General features: G+C 37.6%; 1 protein-coding gene across 6 annotated transcripts in view; it reads left to right on the top strand.

Annotated features, from left to right (window-relative positions):
- The window catches only part of MPP7 (membrane palmitoylated protein 7), a 155,355-nt gene that overhangs the window by 132,530 nt on the left and 5,676 nt on the right, over window positions 1-17,149 (top strand). For all 6 annotated transcript variants that reach the window (XM_008639261.2, XM_017741475.1, XM_017741474.1 and 3 more), the window contains 4 exons: window positions 6,375-6,545; window positions 13,261-13,341; window positions 15,159-15,252; window positions 16,344-16,452. In XM_008639261.2, the coding sequence (XP_008637483.1) occupies window positions 6,375-6,545; window positions 13,261-13,341; window positions 15,159-15,252; window positions 16,344-16,452 (455 nt within the window). The remainder of the gene's footprint in view (window positions 1-6,374; window positions 6,546-13,260; window positions 13,342-15,158; window positions 15,253-16,343; window positions 16,453-17,149) is intronic.

Here is a 17,149-nt window from a genome sequence, read left to right as displayed (position 1 = left end):
TTCAAGATTCCAAATTTCAAACAAACGTAACATTTAAAAAAGGTGAATGTTCCATGATATGTTTCAACTTTTTAATTTGTGCCATTTTGAAAGCTATGTAAAAATATTTTAGTTGAAACTGTCCAGAATTCCTGCCAGCTGGAGGCTGGCTGGAGCAGATTTTGTGGCAACCAGCCCTTTTCCCAAGACTTTCATCCTCCTACTACAAGAGGAGTGGGAAGAAACTTGTCGAAGTACTTGAGTACATCCAAGCCATTGGGTTCACCAGTGCTGTAAACTGGAGTTGGTTTTCACATTGTGCTTTAATGGTTTTAAATGTGGTATATAAACTACATCAGGTATACACAAAGTATATAATTGAAAGAACTTTGACCTTTTTACAAAACCTTAGTGTGGTATAATTCCATCATGTGTTTGTGGAACTCGTGGTCATCTGATCATGTTGCAAATACACATCTTACCTTTGTTAAGTAATCAACTAAGTTAATGTTGAATTGTAATTGTATTGAAATATTGAGTATGTTTGGAAAATGATAATTTGGAGGTGATTCCAGATGAAATTAATTTTCCTTATCAAATAATTTCTTTGAAACAGGAGCAACACTCTCCCATGAATTGTTAGGGTGAGACTATCATGGTTTTGCAATCAGACCTTAAGTGGGCTGCTGCTTTATTTGAGAATGAAGGTAGCTAAACAGAATCCACCTTTTCTTGGTGCTGTAGCCTTTTTCATGGAAACGTTTTGGTCCATAGGTAGCAAAAAGACATGGCGATCTTGGGAAGGAGGTGTCTTGAGGAAGAAGCTACTGTTGTCCCAGAAGCAAAGGACAAAAAATCAAGATGGAGTATAGTTCACTTAGGCAAAACTTTACAAAAATTATTCAGAATTACTAAGTACAGTTCAGGCAATGGTTTCTTTCTTGGGAGCTTCCATATAGTGGCATGCTGCCATCAGTCCAGAGGTGGTACCTTCAGCCTTCTCATGCTGGGTATGTGCTTTTGGAATGAGATGTCAGAGAGGAGAGTCAGAAGGCAGAAAAACTAGGGCCAGTTTTGGAGTAAGGACACAAGTATATTCACTGATTGTGAGTAAGTAGCTTTTTGATTTAGAAATTAGAGGTTCCTTGGAGCTCTTCACTAAGGATCATTCGTTAAAAAAGCAGGTAGGTTTTTGAAAGTTGATGTTACCATTCTTTTGCATGCAGTAACAGGACACAGTGATTTATAAATCAAACTGTCTCATGCACTTCAGTGTCTCCTTGTTTCACAAACCATATATATGGCTCTGGCACTTCAATCCATGAACCAGATTATTCTGTGAACATCTGAACCTCTCTGAAAGGATATGTACTTCAGACCACTTACAAGGTGGTCATGAAGAGCACAGGAAGAGAGTGTTCAGAAGGCAGAATGACTGAACCATTTGGGGTCAAATCTTTTATATCCAAGGTTATACTGCTATTAATTTGAACCCTCTCCTCTACAGTGACTCAGATAAATGTAATGATTTTTCACCAAATTCTAATATTTAAGTCACAGTATAGTATTGTATGTTTCTGCTGTAATTTCCTGAGGAATTGTTGAGGAAAAAGTTAGGAGTTTGCCTTTGCCAAGCTTAAATTCTAGTTACATTGCTCGAACCTTTATGAACATACAGTAAATATAGATGAATGTCATCTGTTTACTATTCTCAATTTCGTCTTTAAAATCCAGACATAATCTAAATTTTTATTAACCCTGTCTAAATGTGCAAGCTGGGAATCAGTCCAGAAGCAAACAGAGTAAGAAGTCTGCTCTGTGTTTGTGCAGTTCTGTGTAACAATAGAAATCCTCAGTATATGAGCCAGTGTAAAAAAATACCAATATTGTGTGGGAAAAAGAATATCCAGAAATATCTAGTAAAAATGTTATGTTCATACAAACCTAGATAATGACCGTGGTACCAAACTTACTTTTGTCAGTAATATGAATACAAAGGGTGCTCTTAAATGCATTTACAATTAAATAGAAGTTGTTCACTCTATGATGACATTAAATTCCGTGAAGAACATATGTAATATAAACATGTACTTAAGTACTTGTTTTAATGAATGAAAATTAACAAAAGCCTGTGGAAGTGCTTTTTGACATTCTGGAGCCTTACTTGTGAATTCATGAAGCATGCATGAATTTATGTTGTATTATTTCCTGTTAGTGTAGTTTCTCTGAACTTGAGAAATTTACTTTCTGGTGTTATTAGTATATTTGGACTGAAATTTACACAACATAGTTGCAATCTACTTATTCAGAATTATGTCATTAAATGTAAATAAGCACATCTATTTACATCATCATCCTTTTAAAATATTGCAAGGGGGGCAGGTTCACACACTGCCTGTTTTCAGTTTGGATTTCTGTGTGAGGCCCCAGTGGATTTCTCTGTGTAAGTGTAAGGATGTTGTTCTGAGATGACGAAATGTGTACTGCTAAGGGTTAAAAGAATAATCAAACTTTTCTGCTAAGGTGTTTTTTTCATTCTTAGAGATCTAAGTGGTTTCTCTTGGATTGTTGGGCCTTAATTAAGTTTATTAGTATTTTATTTTTATTTCATATTGAGAAATATTATAAGTTTTGAAGACATCAGTAGTTTGAGAACATTTGTTCTTAATATTTTCTTCCCTGAGCCTGCTCTTATTTCACCAGATCTGTTACATTCCAGCAGTAGTTTATGGGTTTGCATGTTCAGTAAGCTTCTAGTTGTGTAGCTGTAACCAGTGAGCTGGTGCAAGCTTCTGAGTGTTCAGGAAATTATGTCGCTTTAGTGACAGAATTTTCCCCTTTTATTTTATAGTCTGCATACTTGGCAACTAAGGTTAATCTCTGCTGATATCCATATTCCACAGACAGTGTAGCCTGCAGCTCCTTTCATATTCATCAAGTTTTATATTATCAAATATTATCAAATATTCTAGGCAAGCAATACTTCTTCCTTTTCTTCTTTATAGAGATATACTTTTAAATTACCTAATGATACCTAAATAATTTTATAGAAACTTTTTCTGTTGCATATTAGTATTTGGTTTGGTTCTCTGTAGTAATTGTCACTACATTTTTAATGATGCTCTATTGTTAATTTAAATATATGGAGTTTGGTTTTCATGTTTTCAAAACTATAAAATATGCAAACATTAGTAGAATATTTTTTGCCTTTTCATAAATGTTTTTATTCCTTACAAGTACAATAATATTGTTTCAGTTCAGCCTAATACTTTTGTGCAGTCATAGTTCCCAACATAAAATGCAATTACAAATGCCGACATTCAATAGAAAATATTTATTAGCATTTCTATAAAATAGCTTCTAGGTCACAGTAAAGTTAAGCCATGTATGAGAGGACACGTAATGGCAGATGATGAGCGATGAAGAATGAAGATGCTTTCAGGAATGCAGCAGCAGTACCATAAAAGTGTTCAACATATTTGAAACAGTGTCATCCTTACTCTTGGAACTGTATGTTTTAAAACTGCTGTTTTAAAGCAAGGTTTCTTGAGTTACTGTATGGGGCTATTCAGATGGACTTCGAGGAATAGTTTAAAACACTTTCATATTTACAATAGTCATAAAGTGGCGAAGCGAACAGCATATCACAAACTTAATAGTCAGTAGTGGTACAGAGCATCTTCACCAGCACACTGCAGAGAAGTCAGCCTTACTTTGTCTTCTGTATTTGTCTCACGTTTGTTCCTTTTAATTAGTATATTTTATTTTCTGTAACATCTAAGTCCTGGTTGAACTTCTTGTTGAGCTTTCTTAATATATAGGACAATATTACTATTTTCATTTTACCAATGAGTTTCAGTGGCAGAAATATTTATTCAAAGAAATGCATGTTAGCAGTGGAATCATATCACCTGAGTCTTTGTTATGTTTTCTGTGGAGCCTGTAAAAGTGACAAGGGAAAAATCAGACTGCAGACAGCACTGAAAGATTTTCTCCTTTTTGAAGGAATAAAAGAAATAAAAATTATTAAATAGTCCACCACCTGGTAGTTTGGTAACAAAATCTGAATAAATTGGTTGGAGAAAAGAGGAACAACTTAAAAATGTTCATACTAAAACCTAAAAGCGGGGATTGAATTTATATGAAGACTTTGCAGAAAAAATATTTTTCCTAAAGATTGCACAGTTCACCATTTAAGTGGAGGTTGAGAAGCTGTTCTAATGGCATTTTGAGACAGCTGATCAGGGGCACAGAGCTCTTGTAACTGTAAGTTCAACACCAAACTGGAATGGAGACCATTGATTTAGCTTCATTTGGTCGTTATCCTTACTTTTTGCCTTTTCCAGGTATGTGGATTCTTGTTCTTGTAGCAAAGCTCTTACTTTTGTAAACCATTTCATAGTCAATGGTGAAGAATTATTCTTTTTTTTTTTCTCTATTTTTTCTTTTTCCATAAAATGATTATACAGAAAAAAAAATGCAACAAACAGAATAATTTTCAGCTTTTTGGGAAACTTCTTCTGTTGGTTTTTGTCTTTTGTGGAGCATTTTAGATGAGGCCTCAGGAAACTTGTAACTCACTTCCTGTGTCTGTAGTCTGTATTGCTAAAGCTACTTTTCTTTATGTAGCTGTCTCAAATCATAACTACAGGCATAGTTATGATCAAGAGAACATCCTTGTGTCATGATGAACTTCACCATAGGGAAGGCAAGATCTCCCAGGCCCTCTTGTGGGTGTGTAAGCTCTCCAGCAGGGCATTTCTCTTTCTGACTGCAGTCACTTCAGTGTTAGTGTTCTCTAAATAATAAAATAATGTAACCCAGTTTATTTCATTATGTTTTCATAGCTCATATTTTGATGTTTTTTCTATGCCAGCCCACATCCTACTTAGTCTAGACTATACTTCTTGAAAATATCATCTCCCCTTTCTGTGGATGCTAGATCTCCTTTGTCATAGATTTTCATTTTACTTATTGGTATTTTGAATATAAATGGGTTGACATCATGGTATTCTCAAAGACATTTTTCTTCACTTTTTATGTGTATGCATGTGTTGTAGATTCCCATAGGTATAGGGGCTCACATCAATTAAATAACTTGGTTAACATCCTCTGTGGTCCAGGTTCCATGACAATTCATGTTAGTGAAACTGTGTGTGTGCAAAATGTTAAACCTGTAACTAAGCCTTGTAGCATTTCTCTTGAGATCTGGTTCTAAATATTTGCAGAACTGAATCTTGAACTTGCACGAAATTACCTTTGAAGAAGAAATTGTAATATGAATACTTCTCAAACACCTAAACTTGAGTGCTATTACAAGAATATGAAAACATTTTGCTGAAAATTTGGGGTCACCAAATGTTTAAGTGTTTAATGTCCTATTAAGTGTTCTGGGGGAAAAACCCAACAACTTGTCCAGTATTTAAAGTATAGTTTGTGTTTTACTCTGCTACCACCAGGTAGTGAAATCAGCTTTGCAGTCTTTGCAGTCTTTCCTGTACTTCCATATAGAACAAAAGTGGTGTTGTAGAGATACCAGTAAAATATAATATAATGCAATATAAAGGATTTATTTTAAAAAGTAAGGTAAGCATTAACAGAGGAGTAAATTAGTTTTTAACATGTAGTGTAGAGCAGGTTTTTTGTGCTGTTCTGCTTGAAAATGCCTATGATTTTCTCCTTTGAGAGTGCTTAAAAGCTATGTGAAATTTCAATTCTTCTTTAGAAGGCACTATAGATGTCACACTGTTGATGCAATTGTAAATATAGATTTAGTAGCAATATTAACTTTTAATTTCGTAATATGGGTACTGTATTGTCTAAGCTGTTTCTAGTATTTTGTAATTTAACTATGAGTGTTTGGATTGACTATTAAACATATTCAGGAAAGGTTTCATGCACTTTTTAAATATACTACCAGCATGGAGCTAAGCAAAACAGAATTGTTCAAGGAACTAAATCTCATCAACCCTTTCAACCACCAGTTGTGTTTCTATCATATATTGTATTGGTGTGCTGTGGTGATTTAATAGACATGCGTTAGATGTGGTATGAGAGTCCAGCTTGCATGAATTGCCTTGTGTATATTTATTAATTTATAAGATACTCAAATTGTCTAAATAATCTAAATATATTAACAATTTATTGCAATTGTATTTTGCAGTTTGTTGTTGCAAAGGTTATGTTTTTTATTGGTAATATTAATTTTGCAGTTTAAATAGGTACCTGATATAGTTCAAAAACATGGGAAATATCATTCTAATGACCTGGTTTATTAAACATATAATATACTTTTTATTCCATGCTCCAATCCTTGAATGTTTGGAAGAGACTATTTTCAAATGTTTTAAGAAGACTTACTTTCTTACTTTGAAAAAACCCTGTTCTTACTGCAGCTGGTTTTAGAAGAAGCTTTCGTCTTAGCAGAAAAGATAAAAAAACAAACAAGTCCATGTATGAGTGCAAGAAGAGTGATCAGTATGATACAGCAGATATCCCAACCTATGAAGAAGTTGCAAAATATAGACGACAACCTAATGACAAATACAGGCTTGTTGTTTTGGTTGGTAAGTTGTTTTCTTTATTTTTGACCTGGTAAAACAGAGACCTGCTGATTAGCACAATGCTTACCAAAAAGTCATTTAGATTGGAAGGGTTCTCAGGAGTTGACCTGGTCCAGCCTCCCACTGAGCAAGATTAACACTAGATTCAAAGCAGGTTGCTGATAGCAGCAACTTTGGGAATCTGTCGTCCCATCATGTCTTCTATTGTCTTCCCACCTCACACCTCAGTAAAGAGATGGCCTCCATCTTTTCAGTGAGTATCAGAAGGGTGCTGGTGGGTCCCCCTGAAGACACCTCTTCCCCAAGCTAGGCAAGCCCAATTCGCTCAGTCTCTCTCAAAGGTCATGTGCTTCAGCTCTTGACCATCTTGGAGGCCCTTTGATGTCTTTGATCCAGTTTATCAACAGTGTTGTAGTGCAGGGCTTGTGGACAGAGTATTCCTCACAGGTCTAACAAGTGCTGAGTGAAGGGGAAGAATCATTCCCCCCTATCTGTGGGCCAGGCTCTTGCTGATACCGCCCAGTCTCCTGTTACCCTTCATTGCTGCCAGAGAAGGCTGGGGACTCATGCTTAGCTCTGCCCACCTGGACCCCAAGGTCCTTGCCATCCAGCCAGCAGTCCCCAGCCTGTAATGCAGAACTTTGTCTTCATCAAATTTCATAAAGTTCTGCCACCCTATGCCTGTAGCGCTCTGGATGGAAGCCCTGCCCTTGAGCAAGTCACTTGCCTCACCCATCTTGGCATCAGCAAGCTTTGTAAGGGCCCACTCTGTGTCATTGGTATGGATGTGAAAGAGAGTATGTCCCAGGGAACTCCTCTTATAATGAGTCCTAGAGCACAGACCAATAAGCCCTTCCCTTTAAACATGCTCCAGTTTTCACCTGTCTAGTAGTCCACCTTTCTAGAGAGGATGTCCCAACTTGCATATAAGGATGCTTTATGAGATTGTGTTTAAAGCTTTCCTAAACCAAGGGGAGATGACATTAAAATACAGCTACCATGGTTACAAGTTTGAACGTGGCAGTCAAGCTGTACTAAAACTCAAAAGAATTGTGTTGGTATTCCACTCTTAGAGATCAATCAATATATCTTAAGAGATCAGTCAATCAATATATTTATGTAGGAAAAAAAAGGACAGGATAAATACCTGAGGTCAATGAAGACAGACAATAAAAGTGGAAAGAAACAAAAACACCTACTGCATTAGAAAAAGTAAATGGACAAGTAGTAAGAAAGGTGGATGCAAGGTCTACCTCTGTAGGCCAAGGATGAATGTAAGCATAGCTGCAGAAGACTCAACATTATCATCCTTAGTCAGCTTTCTGTTCTTCTATAATCTGTCACTGCCATGGCTTCCTCACAGCATTTATTATATAACCAAAATGTATTGCTTCAGTCTCCCCAAAAGAGAGAAAGTGCATTATCTTAAGCTTTTTAAAGGCAATGATTGGCATACCAATGAGTAATGAGTTACCATTGCTACCAGTGTGTAATGTCTCACTGATTATTGTTTCTTTGGCAGTAGCACATAGGCTGATGCTTCATTAGTAAAATTTCCTGCATTCTGAAAGCAGCAGAGCAGAGGAATATAACCCTCTATCAGGGACTTTTAGGAACTGTTGAGTAGCTGTGTTTTTATATTGCTCATATCCAAGGGAACATTAAATTGAGTTTTTAATAAACAGTTTTGTCACTCTCCAGCACTAAAAATCAGCCACCTACTAGTGTGATTGTGGGCTATATACAACAAGTAATAACATGGTTGAGTTGATTTTACAGTTACATCAACATAGTGTAGTGCAAACGTGTGATAAATAGACTTTTTATAACAATTTGTGTATGTCTGATCTAAGGAATGCCTAGAGATTCCATTTGAATTTTGTTGTAATAAATCAAATGAAGAAAGAGTGCTTTTTCAGTAACAAAAGCAATTCAGAAATTTATTGCAGACTTCAGTAATTCTAATGTTTTTTCTCTGGATATTAAGAGCAGCTTAAGTCTGGCCAATACCATAAAAATGTCTTGGGCAAAATGTGGAAAAACTAGCAGAGCTAAGCAATACAGGTATAGTAGAAGCGAACACATTTTTAAAAGCTTTTTGTGTGCCAGTAGCAGCATTCCATATAATACATTTAATATAATTTGGATAGTAGTACCAGGAAAGAAAGGGACATACAATTAATTTATAGCTGTAATTGGTGGAGGCACTAGATGTCTATTGTGTTATAGGTCTAAATATATAATTTACTGTTTAAAAGGGAGCATTTAGGTTTGGTTTTGCCCTTTTTTTAGGGGGAGGGAGTTTGACAACTTCAAAACAAATTTAACTTAATTTTGAATTGGTCTAGTCTACTTTAAAGAACATGAATTGCACACACAGTCATTTTAGTACCCTGTAGTGTGATACACACTACTCTCTGGTTCAGCTCAATGTACCAGTTTGTCAGGATTTTACCTTGTCTGCAAATGTAAGTTCATGAATAAAGCCCTGCAAATCCTTGGGGCTTAAATAACATCATCTGAAGCAGTAATGATACAAACATTTCTGTGTGCTTTTAATTGTTAGGATTGTGATGAGTCTGCTAAAAACAAAATTATCCAATATTATGTCACCAGTCAGCTTCTAGTAACCTACTGTTCCCAAACTGCCAAGAAATCCTTAAAGTCTTCCATCACAAATATTGCCTGCATCCTAAGTGTTATACCTCACAGCCTTATCAGACAAAGGCAGAGTATTTTAATGCATGTATTATTTAGACACCAGAATTTTCATTTATATCAATGAGGGAAAAGTCCTGCTCACAAAGTCTTCTGCTGTGGTTAATTTTAAGAGCCAGAGTAGCATAAATTTTATTTCCTTAGAGTTAGAATGAATGTGCTGCATGCTATAACTTTATCTGGCATAGTTTCAGCTAAGTCAGAGCTTTCTGAAGGGGCAGTGCTAGGATAAAGCGAAGTTGTCAGTAACAAACCATGAGCATTTGTCCCACAGAATACACACTGTTTTGTGCATGCAGTGTGATCACCAAAGCTGTGCAGAACCTTTCAGGTGCTGTGGTCACCCATGGTGATGCCTCTGTCCAAAGTGGGCAGTGGTGGAAGCAAGGACCAGAGGTGTGTAACCATAAAGGAGAAGTTGGTGGTGGTGTCTGACATGATCAGAAAAGCATCTGGCTCTGAATGAGGCTGTCAGTACTTCTCACAAAGATGTGCTTCTGGTCACTACTGTGAAGGAAAGGAATCTGGGACTGGAAAAGCTCTCTATTTGTTGTATTGCTTAGATATCTTTTAAAATCCATCACCTCTGGTTTTATCATGAAGGAGTATATGATGAGGCCAGGTCTATTTCAGAGCAAAGGAGGATGAAATGAACGGGCCTTTTAACTCTCCACATCTCCTGACTTAGCTTTAACATGTTCAGTAGTGGCTTGCAGAGTCTTAGGTGATCTGCTGCAGTAGTGCAGGAAAACGGCCTGCCATGGCCATGCTACTTCCGGTAAACTAACTGGACAATGACGAAGGAGACCTATAATTGCTATCTGCCTTAAACCTTCCTGACTGAAGGCATGGGAAGGTCAGCAAGGTTCAGGAATAAATACGTAGGATGTAACATAGTGCCTAGCCTTGCCCATGAGAACACCAGGATGAACTCATTGATCCTACTTCAGTGAACAGCAGATCTCAAAGTACACTCCCACTGCTTGTTAAAATGTACTGAAACACAAAATAATGAGGTTCTCCTTTCCTGCCACACTGAGCTACAGTCAGACATGCTTGTGCAGTTACTGCGTTATAGTGTACTAGGAATTGAGCCACAGCGCCTCTCACAAGGCATGTCTCTTACTGGGTCCTTATGATCCCAGAGGGGATATTGTCACAAACTCACAAAATCTTTTCTGAAAGACCACTTTCATTTTCTTTTAAAAAGACTATTAGGAGCTCATTATGTGTCTATGGGTGAAGAATGGCTGGTTGGCTTAACCCTCCCAAGACCTAAACTTAGAGTTTTTTCAGTTTTCTTCAGACATGTATGAGTGGTACAAAATTTAGTGCAAGTTTTAATGATGGGTAGCTTAATTCTGCAGATGTCCCTCAATAAAGTGAGGTAGGCACTGCAGTCCACTTGTGTAGGATTTGACTATTAACATGACTTAACATGCAAGAGCAAGCAGCACAAATGTTCCTTTGAAAAAAGTAAACAAAGTATCTCTAAATCTGTCACTGTAACTATAAATATTGCTGCCTAGGGTGATTTATAGTAAATGAAAACTATGCTACAGTCATGGACCCTGCATGCCTTACATTTGACTATAAGAATCTGGATTGTCCTTTTAAGTCCTGACACTTTATTCTCTTTTTGAGTTCAAATTGTGTTCAGATTCATAACTATTAGAAACTGGCATCATTCTCTGCTGCATCAAAATGAAAATAATATTTAGAAGGGCACTGTATATAACACCTGGGAGAGGTAGTGTAAAAATCCACATAATGGATGGCTTTGCTGAGCTGGAATCAGCCTTCAGTGTCCACATGCTACAGTTATGAGAATTCTGTGAGGACAGCACTGAAAAAGAAGAGTCTATACCTTTCAGTAGTTCAATTTAAAGATGATTTTTAAATGGTAATCTGGAAAGGGAGACAGTAGTAGTGAAGTTGTGGTCTGGAAGCAGAGTTGAGCTAAGTTTCCAAAGCATGTGTCGCAGGAAGTGAAGCCTGGATTCTTTATATATATAAATAGAGCTAAAAGCGTACTGTTGATTTGACAGCATGTAGACTGAGGAAATAATATTTGTGTAGATTTGATGAGAAAGATTTTTTGCTTAAAAGTAATAGAGTGATTTTTAAAAATTGAATTCCATTTGGTTTGGTTTACTTTGCTAGGATATATTAAGAGTTTTAATTACTTTTCATCTAAAAGTCCATATTTGCCTTAAATAGCTAAACTATTGTAAAAAGGAAAAAAAAGATAACAAAAGTAATGCCATTATCTACACAACACATTGTAGTCCTCTGCAGACATGCACCAGTAGAGGCTGCTGTACACCATATTAAATAAACATTTATACATACTGATAGATTAATTTACAGGAAGGTCAGAGATGGCACTTGAAATGTAGTTGTGTGTTTAACTAATGTGAACACATAGAAATTTTAAATGTAGAAACTCTAAGATTTTACAGCAGGACCATAGTCTGGGCGCAGCAGCAAAGTAGCAAGCACTTGCTTTTCATCATTATGTGTTTCAGCTCCAGACAGGGTGTTTGGTCATTTTTACAAACAGGCACCTCAAGGTACTGAAGCATCAGTCTGGTTTTGGACTCTGACTAGTATTAGCGATTACAACACTATTTCATTGAAATGTTTATTAGGTTTTGTATTTACAATGTTTAAAATGTCTTTGTTAAGAAGCACTCTATACATAAACCTGTCACTTTTACTAGATATGCAACAACTTTCCTTAAAACCACAGGTATTATCCTTGCATTACTTGGGATATGGTTCCAATGACTCATTCTCCTTTGCCTTCTGCTCTTGACCTGGCTCTGTAGAAATGAAGGCTCTCCACTGTCAGAAACATAAGAACATGCAGAGCTGAGCTCCCTTCACACACAGCACCATGTCCCTGTCACCAAAGTGGGCACGCAGGCTGGAGCCCTTCACGAAGGGCTCCTGGGGACAGGCAGCGAGTGCCTGTGGAGCCTTTGAGACCTCACAGGACAGAGTGCCCTCACTGAGACCTAAGGCACCGCTGGCAAACAGCTGAGAAACCCAAAAGCCAAGAGGAATGTCTTGCTCAGTAGCTTCTAGTACAGCACTACTCAAGTGGAGGTGGAGGAGACGGGTCAAAAAAATTCCATGCAGTCTTTGTTTATTCCTGCCATCCTCTTTCCAAGAGTGGTCTCTCTTTGGCAGTCGCATGACGAAGGAAACATTTGCTTTGGACCAGTTCAGACAGCAAGCAGGAGACAAGCACAGTTTAAAAGAAAATCAACAACAAAGAAAGAAACCCAAACATCCCAGATGGGTTGTGACCTGGCAAGTGCTGCTCTTCCTTCCTCTCTCCATGCAATGCCACCCTCACACAGTCGAAAGGTGGATGGTGACAGCTACAGCCAGCCAGGACCTGGGCAGTGTTCCTGCCTGCAGCAGGGGCTGGCAGGAGCAGTGCTTCCAGGGCATGAGAAGGTGGAAGCAATTGTCCCCAGGGGCATCTGGTGCAGGCAAGGGATGCAGCAGCAGGAGGGAGTGAGGCCATGTCAACACAGAGTGCAGAGGCTTTGGGGGCACTTTGCACATTGCCAGCTGGGGTCCTGTAGTCTGAAAGTTGGGGATATTCTGGCAAAATAAACAGCCAAATCAGTTTTTATTCTGGAAAGCTGCAGGTTAGGATGCAGGGGTTTGTAGTAGGGCTGAGATGGAGGTGGGTGCACACTGAGGGTAGTTGCTGTAGAAAAGAAAGTCAGCTTTGCTGGCACCTTTTGTCACTGATTTTTCCTCAGTAATAAAGTCAGAGCAGAGTAACTGCCAACTACATCCCCTGAAATTTGTCAGCTCTGTATATTCTAGGAGAGGCTGGAACCATGGGCATTTCCAAATCCCTGATTAAGAGGCAGTAATGTCACAGCTACATGCTATGTAGTCTTATCTTGGAGTATACTTGCACCTGAATACAAGAGACAACTGGCTGTTGGGAAACAGGACAATTTTTTTCTTTCAGGTCCTGTAGGGGTTGGACTGAATGAACTTAAACGGAAATTGCTCATCAGCGATACCCAGCACTACGGGGTAACAGTGCCACGTAAGTAAAAATGCACTTCTATTCTCTAATGATATATTTGCATTATTATAATTTATTATTGTATTACCTTTAAGGTACTTTCAAATTTGGGTCTCTAAATGCATGCTTGGCATCCAAATTACTTTTCTAATTTTTAAAAGTGCTGCTGCAGTTCTGTATTAAATGCTCCCTAAAAAAACTGATAGGGCTTTTTGGCTCAGAGGCATTGCAGTACAATTTCAGTACAAGTTTAGCATGATTGATGTCAGTGAGGTTTAGTAAATGAAACTCTGCTGAAGAACACCCTGGATTTGGCTGTAAAGCAGTGAAATGTACTCTGTTGCATTCAGCAAACTGGCCTTTATCTGTTAGGCTGAAAAATGAAGACTGATGATAAACAGTTTAATCCAGTGAATAAATTAATTAAATCTCTTTAATTAGCTTTAGAAGAGTTGATTTGGGGATGTTTTTTCCTCTTTCCCCTATCTGACCAAGTAGTGTGATTTTTATAAAATTGAATAGCATTGTGCTCTATTAACTTCTACAATACTTTATCGGGTTTTCTTTAATATGGAGAACTCAACTGTTTTAGACTTCCATTTCTTGATTTGCTTTCTACTTGTACCTTCTATAGGGATCCTTCAAAAATATTGTTCCAACTTTCTGAATTTGGGAAATCCTGTCACAGGTTTTTTGCAAGTGCAGATACTCTGTAAAGCATATATATATGAATGAATTTGCTAAAGTAGAAAAATTAATGCATTTGGTTTGGCAAGTCATTTCTTTTGCATGTATTTGCTTCAGCTGGGTATTGAAAGCAAGAACAACAAAAAAGCCAGATGTTCCCAAAATATTTAACTCATTGAAGTATATGCAGTCATTTGCCCAAAAATATTTCTCTAAAAATTGCCAGTATTCATCAAGCTGCCTTCTCTTTTTTCTCTTCCAAATTTGTGGTTATAATTTAAAACAAACATGTAAAGAAATCCCTCTCCCTGAAATTCAGTAAGTCAGGACTTGGAGAGAGAACTGGGGTTCCTGTCTTGAAAATGTTCCTCATTGTGTCAGCCTAAGAAGAAGAGCATTATATCAAATGGCATTTAAGACTGTATTGCTGCAAGCAGGTTTTGTGTGTCCGTCCATATGTGATGGAGAATACATGATGCTGTAGTATTCAACTTGTTTGAAACAGGATGTTTTAATGAGTTCATTAATCATAAGTGGCAACCCCACAAATAAGTTTCATGTATAAGCAAAACCCTTATACCTACTTGGGGGAAAGTAAGAAGTGCAAATAATACAGGGCTACTGAAAGAAAACAGAGTTCTATTTTGATCACCAGATAAAGAAAAGCACTAAAACATAAAGTTCACACCCCATTTTTTTACTACCATGCTTCACATGCCATAGCTACAAGTGTTGTTAATGAACATAATGTTTTATAAATCAGGATGGTGTGCTTGTTTCCCTTTATGGTGTCATATGCTAATAAGTTTAACAAGAGGCAAGGCTGGGGTAATTGTTATGGACTGCTGCTCCTTTTATTATTCAGATGTCCTCATTTTATTGGATTTTTCCACTAGTTAATAAAAAATGATAATCTGATACTTGTCCAATAGGTTTTTTCCTGCTTTTCCTGCATGCATTTAAAACTCAATCCTGTAATGTGCTTGTGTGCTGCCTTCCAGATCCAGAGCAGCCTTATATGCTTCAGAAGTGAGGGAAGTGCTAGGCTTAGTATTGCACAAAGAGTTTGTGCTTTTCCATTTTTCCTGAACTGGTTTGCATTATATTGTTTTGTGCATATTTTTCTTTTTTTTTATATGATGAAACTGCAGACACTACCCGTCCAAGGAGAAGCCAAGAAAGTGATGGTGTCGAATACATTTTCATTTCCAAGCACTTGTTTGAGACAGACGTACAGAATAACAAGTATGTTGAAGAGATTTTTAACTAGAACTGCAGTTAAAACAATGGTTTATTATAAAATGGGGCTGGTTGTTATTGTAGATAATAAGTCAAAGTGGATATAACTTGCAGTGATTTAAAGATGTGTTAAAATTACATTTTGTTATATAAGCAGCTGGGAAAAAACACAGAGCAAAAAAAAAGGCATTACGTGCAAACAACAGTTTCTAAGCGTACAAGCAGTTTCAGTACCTCAGCTTCTCAAGAAGATACTGAAATTATAGGTGCTTAGGATGGGGGAGCATTCTTTTAATAGAGCATCTTCTGTCATAGCAGCAAAGCATTGCAGCTCTAGGGAAGGGGGGGCGTGGAAGTGCTGCAGACGTGCCTGAGTCAATGTTTGCATAGTTCTGCTCTCTTTCAGGCCAGGCACTTCCTCTGCTTTTGAGTTTAGAGATCCACAGTGAAGCCCCTGCCTGTACACCCTCCAGAAAGTAAACTAAAATGAAGAGACAATGGTAGCATCGTGCTCTCCAGCAGCCTGTAAAATTCTGTAGCTTGAAATTCTGCCCCAGTTTCAGAGGGCAAAAGTGTATTAGACACAAAGCTGTGGGTTTTATTGAAACGTCAAACTTTTGAAGCTTTGCTTTTCTGGCAAATAGTGCTTGTACTTTTATAGCAAATAACCAGCCGCCTTGGTTCCACCAGCACCATCGTCAGTCCTCCTCCTCTTCTGAGACAGAGAATTTGGATATTCTGTAGTGTGCAATGAAATTTCAGTAGTTTCTATTGTTTAGCTTATCCACTGTTTTATTGCATTGCATTAGTTCAGAAAAAGAGGTGATGGAAAACATTAGTGGGCTGTTGGACTACAGTACTTTTTTCTCTTTAACTGTAATACAAGCAGGTGTTACTGATTTGAAAGCAGTAAAGTAGAAGATTTCTTAAAATTGACATGCTGAAGTACTTGACAGCATTTCCTTTATAAAACATGGTAGAACTCTTATGTAAAGTAAAATATTTTTGCTCCTGAATTAAATCTTATAAAGCAAACTGTTAAGGTTTTTTCTGGAGAAAATGGAAATGATTCCAGTTGTTTTCACTTTCTGCCACAGGTTTATCGAGTATGGCGAGTATAAGAACAACTACTATGGTACAAGTTTAGACTCTGTTCGATCAGTTCTAGCTAAAAACAAGGTTTGTTTGTTGGATGTGCAACCTCATGTAAGTAAGCATGTCTTCTGAACTCTTGTACTTCCCCATATTGCATATTGCAATTCCAGGGAAAAAGTATTTCTAAAAAGGTGTACTTTATCCCACACTGAATGACTGTTGAGTGGGTTTGCTGGCTACCTTTATCTCAGCAAGGCTCTCTGAAAAGAGACAAATATAGAGCCAGTAAATAAGGGAATTGGAAGCCTGCAGCATAATACCAAAGATTTAATTACAGAACACTCCTATATTTCCATTCATCTTTCTGTTAGCTTGGGCAAGAGATTGTCCCTGAAACTTTAATTTCAGAATAGCTTTATCATGCAGTCCAGCAACTCTGTCTCACATGTTTCACTAGACTGTTCATGCCAAAGGTTTCCCTGCAGGGTGAACATGAGTCAAGGGATGCACTAAATGTGATGTTGGCTGGATAATTGTTAAGAACATTCCTCTCTAAACCATTTTTTCTTGCATTGACCTTGTTTTTTAACCCCTCTGAACAGCTCCACCAGGAATTTTTTTGCTCCTAATAACCCCAGTGCTTCCAGGAGCTGGACTAGTTTGTTTAACCTAGCCAAAACATCTCTTCTCCAAGGGTGGCCAGTGTATGCCTTCTGAACCTTGGCAGCTTATGTGCAGCTCCTGGGGCAGTTTCAGATGCAGGCTTGTGCCCTGGGAGCAGGGCAGCAGCTCCACTGGCAGAGGAGTG

Source organism: Corvus brachyrhynchos, unplaced genomic scaffold, assembly GCF_000691975.1.
Source record: "Corvus brachyrhynchos isolate BGI_N302 unplaced genomic scaffold, ASM69197v1 scaffold167, whole genome shotgun sequence".
In the NCBI taxonomy this organism is placed as follows: Eukaryota; Metazoa; Chordata; class Aves; order Passeriformes; family Corvidae; genus Corvus; species Corvus brachyrhynchos.
The sequence above is the reverse complement of the archived record's forward strand: the minus strand, read 5'-3'. Positions and strand labels throughout refer to the sequence as shown.